This window comes from Tachyglossus aculeatus, chromosome 12 (genome assembly GCF_015852505.1).
Source record: "Tachyglossus aculeatus isolate mTacAcu1 chromosome 12, mTacAcu1.pri, whole genome shotgun sequence".
Classification (NCBI taxonomy): domain Eukaryota; kingdom Metazoa; phylum Chordata; class Mammalia; order Monotremata; family Tachyglossidae; genus Tachyglossus; species Tachyglossus aculeatus.
This window is the reverse complement of record NC_052077.1, coordinates 5,421,801-5,434,794: the sequence shown is the minus strand read 5'-3', so window position 1 is coordinate 5,434,794 and position 12,994 is coordinate 5,421,801. Positions and strand designations below refer to the sequence as shown.

At 42.4% G+C, this 12,994-nt stretch overlaps 1 protein-coding gene across 2 annotated transcripts in view; it reads left to right on the top strand.

The window, feature by feature from the left end:
- Positions 1-12,994, top strand: part of COL25A1 (collagen type XXV alpha 1 chain) — a 561,710-nt gene that overhangs the window by 372,773 nt on the left and 175,943 nt on the right. For both annotated transcript variants that reach the window (XM_038755133.1, XM_038755134.1), the window contains exons 6-7: positions 3,220-3,246; positions 3,400-3,426. In XM_038755133.1, the coding sequence (XP_038611061.1) occupies positions 3,220-3,246; positions 3,400-3,426 (54 nt within the window). The remainder of the gene's footprint in view (positions 1-3,219; positions 3,247-3,399; positions 3,427-12,994) is intronic.

Below are 12,994 nucleotides of genomic sequence, written 5' to 3'. Positions count from 1 at the left end.
CATTCAACAGAGAGAATGGGACCCAGAAATCATCGAATTTATGAACAAAGGAGAAGTAAAACTTGAGCAACTGCATGGCCTAGTGGATAGAGCATGGGCCTGGGAGTATAATGGTATTTATTGAGCGCTTACTATGTGCAAAGCACTGTTCTAAGCGCTGGGGGGGTTACAGGGTGATTAGGTTGTCCCACAGGGGGCTCACAGTCTTAATCCACATTTTACAGATGAGGGAACTGAGGCCCAGAGAAGTTAAGTGACTTGTCCAAAGTCACACAGCTGACAATTGGTGGAGCTGGGATTTGAACCCAGGACCTCTGACTCCAAAGCCCGAGCTCTTTCCACTGAGCCATGCTGCTTCTCAGGAGTCAGAAGGACCTGAGTTCTGGTCCCAGTTCTGCCACTTGTCTGCTATGTGAGCTTGGGCAAGTCACTTAGCTTCTCTGTGCCTCAGTTACCTTATCTATAAAATGGGGATAAAGAGTGTGAGCCCTGTGTGGAATAGGGACTGTGTCCCACTCTGCACACAGTAAGCGCTCAATAAATACTATTGAATGAATGAATGATTATCTTGTACTTACCCCAACACTTAGTACAGTGTCTGGCTGTAGTAAGTGCTCAACGAATACCAGAATTATTATTAAACGATGATTTTTCAAAGGCCACAGAAAGCCCCCAGTCCACTATTTTTGTGTTTTCAAAGTGGGTGGATGGAGTTGGTTTTGTTTAAACAAACACAAAGACCCTTCAAAGCCCCGCCTGCATGGTGGCAGCCACAATTGCAGGAGGGCAGAGATGAAGCAGTCTTGCTGAAGCTCCAGTTGAGGTGTTAGTCTAATGAGGAAGGAGCTTTCCACAGAACCTCTAAGCTGCTTGTGGGTCCCTCCGATTTTCCCTGGTAGAAGCCACCTGCTGCTGCTTCTTCCCCCAGAGCTAATAAGCAAGGATGTGGCCAGTGGGAGCAGCAGGGAATGCTAGATTATAAATTCCCTGAGGGACAAGGATCATGTCTATCTCCCTTATTGTACTCTCCCAAGTGCTTAGCATAGTACTCCTCACACAGTATGTGCTTGATATTTATTTTGTTGGTATGTTTGGTTCTGTTCTCTGTCTCCCCCTTTTAGACTGTGAGCCCACTGTTGGGCAGGGACTGTCTCTATGTGATGCCAATTTGTACTTCCCAAGCGCTTAGTACAGTGCTCTGCACATAGTAAGCGCTCAATAAATATGATTGATTGATTGATTGATTGATTGATAAATAGCACTGATTAACTGAAACTGCCAGTAGGCAAACAACTTGTGTCCCCACTTTCTCTGCCCTCCACCTCTAGACTGTAAGCTCATCGTGGGCAGGGAATGTCTTTTATATTGCTATATTGCACTCTCCCAAGCACTTAGTACAGTGCTCTGCAAGCAGTAAGTGCTCAATAAATACTGTTGAGTGACTGACTGACCTGCTCTGTAACCTCTCATGCTACTAACCAGGAATACAAGCTCATTGTGGGCGTGAGATGTGTCTTTTTAGTGTTATATTGTACTCTCCCAAGCACTTAGTACAGTGCTGTGCACACAGTAAGCGCTCAATAAATGTGATTGAGTGACAAGTATCTATCAGACGCCTCAGGGGAAAGGAACCTTGGTAGGTTTAGCTCCTAGCTCAGTTCAACAGAGATTGAGGCCATTAGATGTTGACATTTGTATCCACCCAATCAGTGGTATTTATTAGCACTTTTTTAAATGGTATTTGTTAAGCATTTTGTGCCAGGCACTGTACTAAGATCTGGGGTAGATACACAATTAACGGGTTAGATACAGTCTCCGTCCCACACAGGGCTCACAGTCATAATCCCCATTTTGCATATGAGGTAACTGAGGCACACAGAAGTGAAATGACTTGCCCAAGGTCACACAGCAGACTAGTGGCAGAGCTAGGATTATTCATAATAATAACAATAATGGTATTTGTTTAGCTCTTACTATGTGCCAAGCACTGTTTTAAGCGCTGGGGAAGGTACAAAGGTGTCGGATTGTCCCACTTGGGGCTCAAAGTCTTAATTCCTATTTTCCAGTTGAGGTAACTGAGGCCCAGAGAAGTGAAGTGACTAGCCCAAGGTCACACAGCAGACAAGTGGCAGAGCTGGGATTAGAACCCAGGTCATTACTGTAGGCACAACACTGTGATGATAATATTAATAAAAATGGTATTTGTTAAGCACATGCTATGTGTCAAGCACTGTACTAAGCACTGTAATGGACACAAGAAAATCAGATATCACATGGAGCTCATAGTCTACGTAGAAGGGAGAGCAGGTATTGTCTCCATTTTGCAGATGAGGGAACTGAGGCACAGAGGAGCTAAGTGATTGGCCCATGATTGTTCTGAGTGTATCATCTCTACCCCAGTGTATAGCACAGCGCTTGGTACATAGTAAGAGCACTTTACAAATACCACAGTTTTTATTCAGAGGACGATTCTGCTGGGGAAAGGTTGAGGTCTGTACCTCATGTCTGCATGTTTTGTTTTGTTGTCTGTCTCCCCCTTCTAGACTGTGAGCCCGTTGTTGGGTAGGGACCGTCTCTATATGTTGCCAACTTGTACTTCCCAAGTGCTTAGTACAGTGTTCTGCACACAGTAAGCCCTCAATAAATAAAAATGAATGAATGAATGAATTGCACAGAAGGAAACTGGCGGTTGGGATTAGTACCCAGATGCTGTGATTCCGTGACCCGTGCTCTTTCCACTAGGTGACATAGCTTCTCAACTAAGCACTTGAGAGTACAAGAGTTGGCCCTTGTAGTACTTGTAGGCCCAATTCCTGCCATCAAGGCTCCAACAGACCAGCGGAGTAGCTTGTCACCCATTCAGTGTTCTTGCAGTAACAAGGAGAGCATGCTTTCCTGAGCCTCAATAGCCGTAAAGGGAGATTTTATTTATCCTTTTAAAATTCAGAATTCCTACCAGTGTTTAACTTGGAAAGACCAAAATATTGATCTTCAATCAAAATATTCAATCAAAAGATTGAAAATGCTGTTTCCTACCCAGCTCTGGTGTGTTTTTTTTTTTTTCTCTGAACATACCTGTTGCTTAAGAATCCTAACTCCCTGGGGAAACATATCACTGGGGGAGGTAAGAGGTTGGGCTATTTCCATCTGCTGCTTAACCGTCCCTTCAGTCACTCACAGGAGTATCCTCACCTGTTCTTTCTCTTCTCCTCTTTCTAGGGTCCCCCTGGTCCGAAAGGCGATAAGGTGAGTAGACACAACCTCCCCGAGTGGAGCGAACGGAAACCGGTAGTGGCATGATTAGGGAGCTAGTTTGTTTGGAAACCGTTTGATGTGCGACTGAAGAGAGTAGTGGGTAGGCTCTGTGTTAAAATACCGTCTCGTCTTTCCACTTTGCAGGGAGATCAAGGTGATCAAGGTCCTCGGGTAAGCAGTCTCAAAGACGTTTCACTCCTCCTACCCTGAGTAGGCAATTCGTTCTTAGCACAGAGCGGACGACCCTCATTCCCCCTCACCCTCCGCATGTTTTAGTAACTGCCAGCAGAATTGTCTGACCCGCTATAACTGGGATGGCTTCCACCAGCCCTTCTAAGTCATGACGATCGAACTCAACGTGAGCACACCTTATATAGCCATTCTGCCACCTGGGATTAATGAGGGGAGATTTACTAAGTAACGAATTTATCCTGCCAGCCAAGGTTTAATTTCAATTTTAAAAAACCCAGCAGCCTCCACCATCGCTACCACCATTCCAGTTGCTAAAGGAGTCTTTCAGGGTCGAGTGAATTTCTACAGTGCAGAGAACTTGTTGATTTTTCTTGGATCTGGGCCTGAATTTGCACCTCAGTTCTATGTGCTCTTTAATATCCAGAGTTATGTTCATTTAAGAAGTATGTATGGGCTAATTCCTTCATTTGAGGGGAATATTTGAATAATCCTATGAGGTCTTTTGCATCCCGGAGTTTTTAGGTAGATGTACACTTTAGCACCAGGAAAGTCAATCCCAGAAGTAGCTACTGGGATAGTTTTCTCTCTCTCTGAAAGTGGTTGTCTTCACCACCACAATTCAAGAGCAAACGTTTGTTGTTACCTTGGTAGTGCCAGTTCCTTTGCTTCACATCTGGATTTCGTTACCTTAACATTTAGACTTCTTGATATAACAATGCCAGGCCTTGATTCAGCTGCCTGCCTCGCTGTTTTCTCATGCCACTTCATGCAATCACAAGTTTGAAACTGCGAGGCGTCATTTTTTAAGAATTGATATATAAAATGTCAAGCACCTGGTTGAAAGTTGTAATATTGCTCTCCCGATAAGAGCCTGCAGTGTATACTGTGCTTCATCAATTACTGAATTGGTTTACACTGTGGTGATGGTTCCGTTTCTAACCAAGATGGAGTACACTTTGAATACAAACTTAGTGCCCCACTTGTTTTTAGCGAAGTGAATTATGATACACTTTGCTTTTCCTCTTCTCCTTCAGCTGTTTGAAATATTGGGATGGTGATTTTCGCCGCCGAGGATTTCATTTTTCATGGCAGTCCTTACGGATTGCTGTCTTCAGGCTAAATGCTCATCTCTATGGGCGGGATGATTAAACATGATTCCTTCTGCCAGGAATATGAATGGAGTAGTGCCGCAGACCTCACAGTTACGATCTAGCCACTTGCATTGTGCATGATGATTATTTCAAATGATACCTCACCGTTTAATGAGTCCCTCTTCTCTCCCCACCCACCCGTCAAGATTATTGAATTTGCCTGTTCCAGGTAAGGGGGAAACTGATACTCTTCTGAGAGATCATCTTTAAGCCAAGCAGAGCTGAATGATGGCTCACGGCTTAGCCGTCATCCAAAACGTGCATACGGTGCTGGTTTTTGAAGGCGTCTTGGCTTTCATCATTCCGAAGCGTGATGACTGATGATCACTCTGGGACAGAACCGAATAATGAAACTCGAAGCCACGTGCAACTCACCTGGTTTCATTTGCATGACGAACCCGAGACTTGGACAGTATTCGTTGAAAGTTGTGCCAGAGTTCACAAACTGTTTGGCAAACCTGACTGCATTTCTCATAGAGGCCAACCAGTTTTTGAATCAACCCCCAGCCAGGTTTTGCGTGATTCCGGGACAATGTAGGGTTTCAGAGGTGGAAACCAGGCAATAATTTGAACCTTTTTTTGTTGTTTCATTTTGCATCCAGGAGTTTTGGTTTCAATCCCAAATTCACAGGGAAGGGGAGAAGGGGAGGAGGGGGGGCTTGAAATCCTGGGTATGAACGATGATAAAATAAGGAGGAGGGTATTATGAATTACCTGTAAGAAAAATCAAACTCACCATGAAATGAATCTGAACAGGCCATGACCAGTGTTACCTGGTATTAGGGCTTATATATATATATTCCTACTTCCAGAAGCTGAAAAGCATCAATAATGTCTGCCAAAAGTTAGCAGTAGTCAATATACCTGCAATATCAGTGATAACGTGGTGTTCATTAATGGGTAAGACTTGTAAATAAAAACTATATTTATGGTATTTGTTAAGCACTTATGTGTCAAGCGCTGTTCAAAGTGCTGGGGTAAATACAAGTTATCAGGCCAGACACAATCCCCCTCTAACCATGGGGTTTACAACCTAAGTAGGAGGGAGAACAGGTAGATAAAGAATTAATATACTTGAGGGATTTTCTTTTGTTGTTGTTATAAAATAGGGGAGATCCTTGACATCGGGGTCAAAAAACCAAATTAGAGGCTAAACTAACATCTTTTGGTTACTTAATTTGCAGGTGTCTAATGTTTTATGTGGCTTAATTATTTGTTTGCCTAGAAGCAGGAGATTAGATTAGGTGATCTCTTTGAGCCCCTTCCTTGTTAGCAGCAGCAGCATAACATCCTATTTGACTCTTGGGAACAAACAAGAAAAGCACTTGCTTACCCCCTGCAGTAGCAATTATGTGCATAGTTTATACTCTACTGCTTCCTCTTATCAGTAATTTATTTTACTCTGGCCTGCCCAGCTAGATTGTAAACTCCTTGAGCGCATGAACATCATGCCTACTAACTGTATTGTACTCTCCTAAGTGATTTGTACGTTGTTTTGCACACGGGAAGTTCTCCATAAATGCTAGTGATAGATTGATTTCCTAGACTTAACAGGGTGTTTCACGTACCCTATCACACCTCCATCCGCATTCTCCTAAGGAACCTTTTCCAAATCTAATTCATTGCCCAGAAAGAAAATAATTCATCTTCACGTTTACCACAGCTTTTCCCTGAGACTCTGGTCAACTCATAGAACTAGATTTGTACTTTACTCTGTTGGATAATAATAATAACGTTGGCATTTGTTAAGCACTTACTGTGTGCCAAGCACTGTTCTAAGTGTTGGGGTAGATACAAGGTAATCGGGTTGTCCCACTCAGGGCTCACAGTCTTGATCCCCATTTTACAGGTGAGGGAACTGAGGCCCAGAGAAGTGAAGTGACTCGCCCAAGGTCACACAGCTGACAAGTGGCGGAGCCGGGATTAGAACCCACGACCTCTGACTCCCAATCTTTCCACTGAGCCACACTACTTCATTGTGAATTCTGTCATTGGGCTAAAATTCCAATGGGACAGTTGTCAAAATACCACAGTTAGTGTTATTATTATATATGCTATGTGGCGGTAGGGTTTTTTAAATGGTAATTATCAAACACTTACTATGTGTCAAGCACTGTTTTATGTGCTGGGGTACACACAAATTAATCAGGTCAGATACAGTCCCTATCCCAAATGGGGTTCACAATCTAAGTAGGAGGGAGAGTAAGTATCAAAATCCCAATTTTACAGTTGAGGGAACTGAGGCACAGAGAAGGTCAGTGACTTGCCCGAGGTCACACAGCAGGCTAAGGCTAGAGCTGGAATTAGAACTCAGTTCTTCCAACTTTCAGGCCTATGTTCTTTCCATTGGGCCACACTCCTTCCCTTACCTGTAGCTAATTCCTGTATTTCATAACTAGTGTCAGACAGCATCCCAGTGCTATCTTTTTTCCTCATGAGGTTGCCCCTGCATTGCAATGTTGCGATGTTGCATTGCAATGTTGCAACATTCTCTTGCCCACAAGAGAAGCAGCGTGGCTCAGTGGAAAAGAGCACGGGCTTTGGAGTCAGAGGTCATGGGTTCAAATCCCGGCTGTGCCACTTGTCAGATGTGTGACTTTGGGCAAGTCACTTAACTTCTCTGGGCCTCAGTTCCCTCAACTGTAAAATGGGGATTAAGACTGTGAGCCCCCCGTGGGACAACCTGATCACCTTGTAACCTCCCCAGCGCTTAGAACAGTGCTTTGCACATAGTAAGTGCTTAATAAATGCTATCATTATTATTATTATTAAGTGGCCACCACAAGGGCAAACAGGTAGCCTTTCTTCATTTCCACCCAAGCAATCAATCGATCATATTTATTGAGTGCTTATTGGTTGCAGAGCACTATACTACACACTTGGGAGAGTACACTACAACAGAGTTGGTAGGCATGTTCCCTGCCCACAATGACCTTACAGACAAAGAAGAGGCACAGCTAGTACAGTGCCCGTGATCTTAAACCCGAAGTTCCATTGTGTTCTGTTATATTTGTGATTTGTGTGGGAAAGTTCTATTCAATCTCCTGTAGAACCATATTTACACCCTCATCCTATTATTTTTATAAAGCACTTGATTGTGAGGTGACATTACTATAACAGTGACAGTAATAATAATAATAGTGGCATTTATTAAGTGCTTACTACATGCAGAGCACTGTTCTAAGCCCTGGGGAGGTTACAAGGCAATAACATTGTCCCACAGGGGCCTCACAAGTCTTAATCCCCATTTTAAAGATGAGGTAACTGAGGCCCAGAGAAGTTAAGTGACTTGCCCAAAGTCGCACAGCTGACATTTGGCGGAGCCAGGATTTGAATCCATGACCTCTGACTCCAAAGCCCATGCTCTTTCCACTGAGCCACGCTGCTTCCAGAATGCCAGGCAAGGGGCTGCCCATGACATCTCAGGGTGTGGTGATTTGCCTAATTGTAAGGTATTCAACTTTGCCATTAGATGCAGACTCTGAACTCTGAATAAATAGTGCAAAAAGCTCAACTTTTATAAAGCACTCTTCTCTCTCTGTTTTCCCTGCCCTATGCTTTTGGGACAGGGCCTTTAGATGGCATGTGCCCTGAGGCTTTGTGGCTTTTGGAGGAGATTATAATTTGTGCAGGGCCTGCATCCAGCCCTGCTCTGGGGCCTCCAACATCTTTTGGACCATAGCCCAGGAGAGGTTGCTTAATAAGCAGTGTGGCCTAGTAGATGGGGCACAGGCCTGGTAATCAGGAGGACCTGGCTTCTTATCCTGGCTCCGCCACTTGTCTGCCATGTGACCTTAGGTAAGTCATTCAATTTCTCACTTACCTCATCTGTAAAATGGCATTTAAGACTGAGTCCCATGTGGGACAGGCACAAGGTCCAACCTGATTCATTCATATGTACCCCAGTGCTTAGGACAGTGCTTGGCACATAGTAAGTGCTTAACAAATGCCATAATTATTATTACTAATTATTAAGGTAACCGTTAGGGCCGAGGTACTTAAGGAACCCCTGGAGCTGAGTGGGAATGGCAGCTGGAGATGCCCGATTTTTTGCCTCTCTTCCATTCCCACCTCACCCCTAGGCTCCAGCAGAAGATGTCAACCATCACTGGGAGAGGTGTTCAATTGCCAGTTCTAAGTGGCCCAGCACCTCTCCCCAAATTAAGGACTGCTTTTGAGTTACCGCCCTGAAAATCAAACCGCTATCTCTTCGCTTTTACGTCAATCCTTTGCTTGCCCTATTTGGACCTAATGATTTGGGTCAGAATGAAAATTTGAAATTTAAGAAGTAGCAACACTTTCAATACCAGCTCATTGTTAGGAAACCCCTTATTCTGAGAGGCTGGGGAAATTATTGGCCAAATGCAGTTGAACTTGAATGAATAAAAGTAGAATTTGAAAGGTGACTTTCTTATCTCAGAGACTTTACAATCTTTAGACTGTAGGCTCTGTGGGCAGGGAATGTACCTACGAACTCTGTTGTAGTGTACTTTTCTAAGCACTTAGTGAAGTGCTCTGCACACTAAGTGCACAATAAATATATCTGATTGCACACTGTAAGTGCTCAATAAATACATCTGATTGACTGTGAGTAGCTCAGTCTCCTAATCCATTTGTTCTCCTCAACCTGACAGTGACATAGCAAACAGTTATGCCCTTCATCCCTGAAAAATGAGAGATTCATTGTTTATCGTCTAAAAATAATCAGCAAGCAGCTGTTTCTAAATGACATCGGGGCTCTCACCCGAACAATAAGCCACCCAGGAGTCATTCTTCACTATTTTCATGAAATTTCTTTTCTCCTCGTGGTGTGTTGGAATAAATTTCCCAGCAGCTGGGGCTGCACAAAACTGATAGCATCTTAAAAATGTCTTCAGTGGGAGAGATTAAGTTCCAGAAGAGGAAGGCATTCAGAAGTTTATTTTATTATCTTAACCTTTGTTGACTTGAATGATTAAACAGATTCCTTTGCTCTGTTAAAACATTTAGGTCCAGATTGTAATGTGACATTCTTATTTACTTAACCCTTGTCTTTCTCCTCAGGCCTTAATGAATATGCTGCTCATTTGGGGCTAAGTGTATTGCTGGTAAGAGGGGAGAATGGCTATGTCACAATGGAGGGAGCTCAAGTGCGAGAAAATTATTTTAATTCTTTCCAGATCCAACAGGAGTTGGCATGGTAACAGCAAACTCATTAAAATTCAAAAATGTTCTTGTTAAATTTTAAAATCAAAGCACTCTTTGAGTGTTCTTTACTGCATTTCCAACCCCTTAGAGTTTTTGCAAAACATTTTTGTATTCAGAGGAGCCCAGGATCATTTGTTAATTTGTCCCATTATGAATCCATTTGAAGAAACTAAATTACTTCAGCAAAGCTATTGATTCCAATAGAAGGCATATTTTTCCCTTGGAATCTACAGCAAAAAAAATGTCTGAACAGTACTGAGCTTGAAGAACCCAGTCGTTTACCTTAACAGGAAGAGCTGACAATGAAAGATTGAGGAAAAACCACCTACCATGATTCAATCTGATACATTTCAAACCTGCTCTTTTTTCTAACATCAGTGGCAGAATAGGAATTGTCATAGCAGAGTAAGGCCTATATTGTGCCTAGCTAAGTGTGGGTTGTTTTACATTAAGTCCTGATTAAGTGAAGGAAATTTTTCATCTGATTCTTCCAAATGTTTTTCATTGCAAAGCATGAGTTTTGAATTTTCTTACCCTAATAATGACTTCAGATTTTCAAAATGCCTTTAAAATCCAGTTACTTTCCCATCCTCAAGTTAGTGCTAAGCAGTCTGTCTATTCATTTTCCTTGACAAGACCCTTGGGTTTTAGGGAATTCCTCTAATCTATAAGCTTCCTGTGGGCAGGGAATGAGTCTTCCAACTTTGTGGTATTGTACTCTCCTAAGCGTACTCAATCAGTAAAATTCATTGATTGATGAGTCTATTTTCCTGTTTTTGAGGCAGAGATAGTATACATTTGCTTTGGATTCCTTCCTTAACTCACCTGGAAGCATCAGCTTTTGGCTTCGTCTGCTGTTGCATTCTGACATGTTGGCTGTGTTGGCTTCCAATAAGTGTGTTTTTTGAAAGGAAATTTCCTATAGAAAACCCCAGTTTGAAGAGCTCAACCCCCCAGTTTAGGAGAACAGATTATCCTAATGTTGCCTGACCAGCAGGCAAAGATAACATGTGGATTCTAGAAAATTTATTCTTCCCATTGAGAGGTTAGGCCTGTGCAGACAATAGAAACACCCTTATCTTTTCAAACTTATATGAACCATCTCACTTTAGTCATAGATGCCATTTTACATGCGGGGCATTGTTTTTTTTCTTCCAAATTTTGTTTTTAGAGGAAGGTTTAAAAAATAGGCCCTTGTTGAAAAAAGTTATTTTCAGTGTGTTTTTATTGAAACCTACCCATATGTCATTTTCTTATTTTGCTGAATACTTGAGAAACATTGAAATCTGCTGGGAGTCCTAAACCCTTCTCTTTGTGGTGTCCCTGCAAATATGAAACTGATTAACATATATAATAAAGTTCCATTCTTCTTGCCTCACACAGCAAATTAATTTCACTTGTGTATAGTTACTTGTACGGCTTTATGTAATTTGAAACTAGGATTTGCTTTGGATTGTGGGAGGAGAGATAGGAGAGGTTAGAATCTATGTCAATACAGTATAATGAAGTGAAATGAAGTCTTCATGAGGAAGGAGTAAGGTTATTAATTTCATTCTCCTGTGTTTTGCAAGTTGGGTAAATTCAGTTCCGCTGGATTACATAGTCCAGAGGTGCTGTATGCACATGGAGAGTGCCGTTGGGTTCTAGTTTATGCTACCTTTGCCCTCTACACGCTTTTCAAAATACAGAAGAATGTAGAATATTAGTAATGGGAAAAATAGCATCATCTATGGAGAATGGATGTGATGGAAATGACACAGTAAATGCAGGAATTTGAGGATGATTTTCACAACCAAAGATTGCACTTAAAATGGTGTAGAAAACAAGATCAGCCATGAATCTTAAGTTCTAGGGCAGGATGGTAAGTACAGCACTGTTTGCATTTGCTGACTTCAGAATGGATTTATACTCTGAAGGAATGGGTTTCTGCAGGTCAAATTGAGTTTGGCCTCTGAAAATTTATTTAATAATGGGCAGGAGCAACCTTCCATAAGCATTTCCTTATACTTGTCTTGGTGCAGTAGCATACAAGGTAAATCAAAAGTGACAAATAGATATAGACAAGTGCTGTCAATTTCCACTCTGTTCTACCTCAAATGTTATTTTAGCATTTTACTTTGCGGGGAATTTTTATTGCTTTTGGGATGTGAAACTATACCAAAGCTTGTTGTTTTTGTTTTGTTTTGTTTTTTTGCAAGAAATGTGGTAACAGCATTCTTTCTGGGGTACCTGTTACCCTATAACCAGCCCATTGTGGTAGTTTATGATAGTGTCAGTGATTTAGCCTCTTTATGACTTAAGCCTAGATCATAAGACATAGGACAAGTAGGCAAAGCTAAAAAGAACACCTAATACCACAAACAATGAGCAACAACACGACAAAGAGCAGTCTATGTGTGTGGCAGATGTAGTCAGTACTACAGATCTTACGCTGGCCTTTTGAGTCACTTTCCACCTATAGGATAATATCACCTTCAGTGGCATCATTTTTAAGCTCAAAGGACACCCCATATACAATTCTGGACATATAAATCCGTCATCGGGTCTAGAATGCCCTTCTGGCTCAACATAGATTGGCTGCTGGAGGAAGCAGCTGTGATGACCAGTCAATCAGTGGTCATTCAGTCATATTTATTGAGCACTTAGTGTGTGCAGAGCACTGTATGAAGTGCTTGGGAAGTACAAGTTGGCAACATATAGAGACAGTCCCTATCCAACAACGGGCTCACAGTCTAGAGTTGGTAGGCACATTCCCTGCCCAAAACAAGCTTCCAGTCTAGAGATGATCTAACAGTCTAGAGATGAAAGGGATTTCATGAAAAAGCTCCAAGCGAAGGCCAATGGGATCAGGTACACAGTGATCAGGGAACTAACCCAAAGACAAGTAAAACCAGTAGAACTAATGAGTTCAATATCAGTGGGTGAGCAGAAGGGAGAACGGTCGACAATCATAAGGTTCCCAGCTTATCAAGGAGCAAATGTTTTCTGCAAGAGGATATATCCTGTAGACATACCTGATTTTGCTCCAAATCTGTTTGAGGGAAAACCACCCCTTGCTATCTGGGATGATAGTCCCGTGCAGTCAGGAAATGTTTGAGGAGACACGTACTACTAATCCGATCTGGAGCCCAACCAAAAATCCTAAAAGGGGAAATTCTTGGCTGATTGGCAAGCTGCCTGTCAATCTTTACCACCCTGTAGCATCAGGG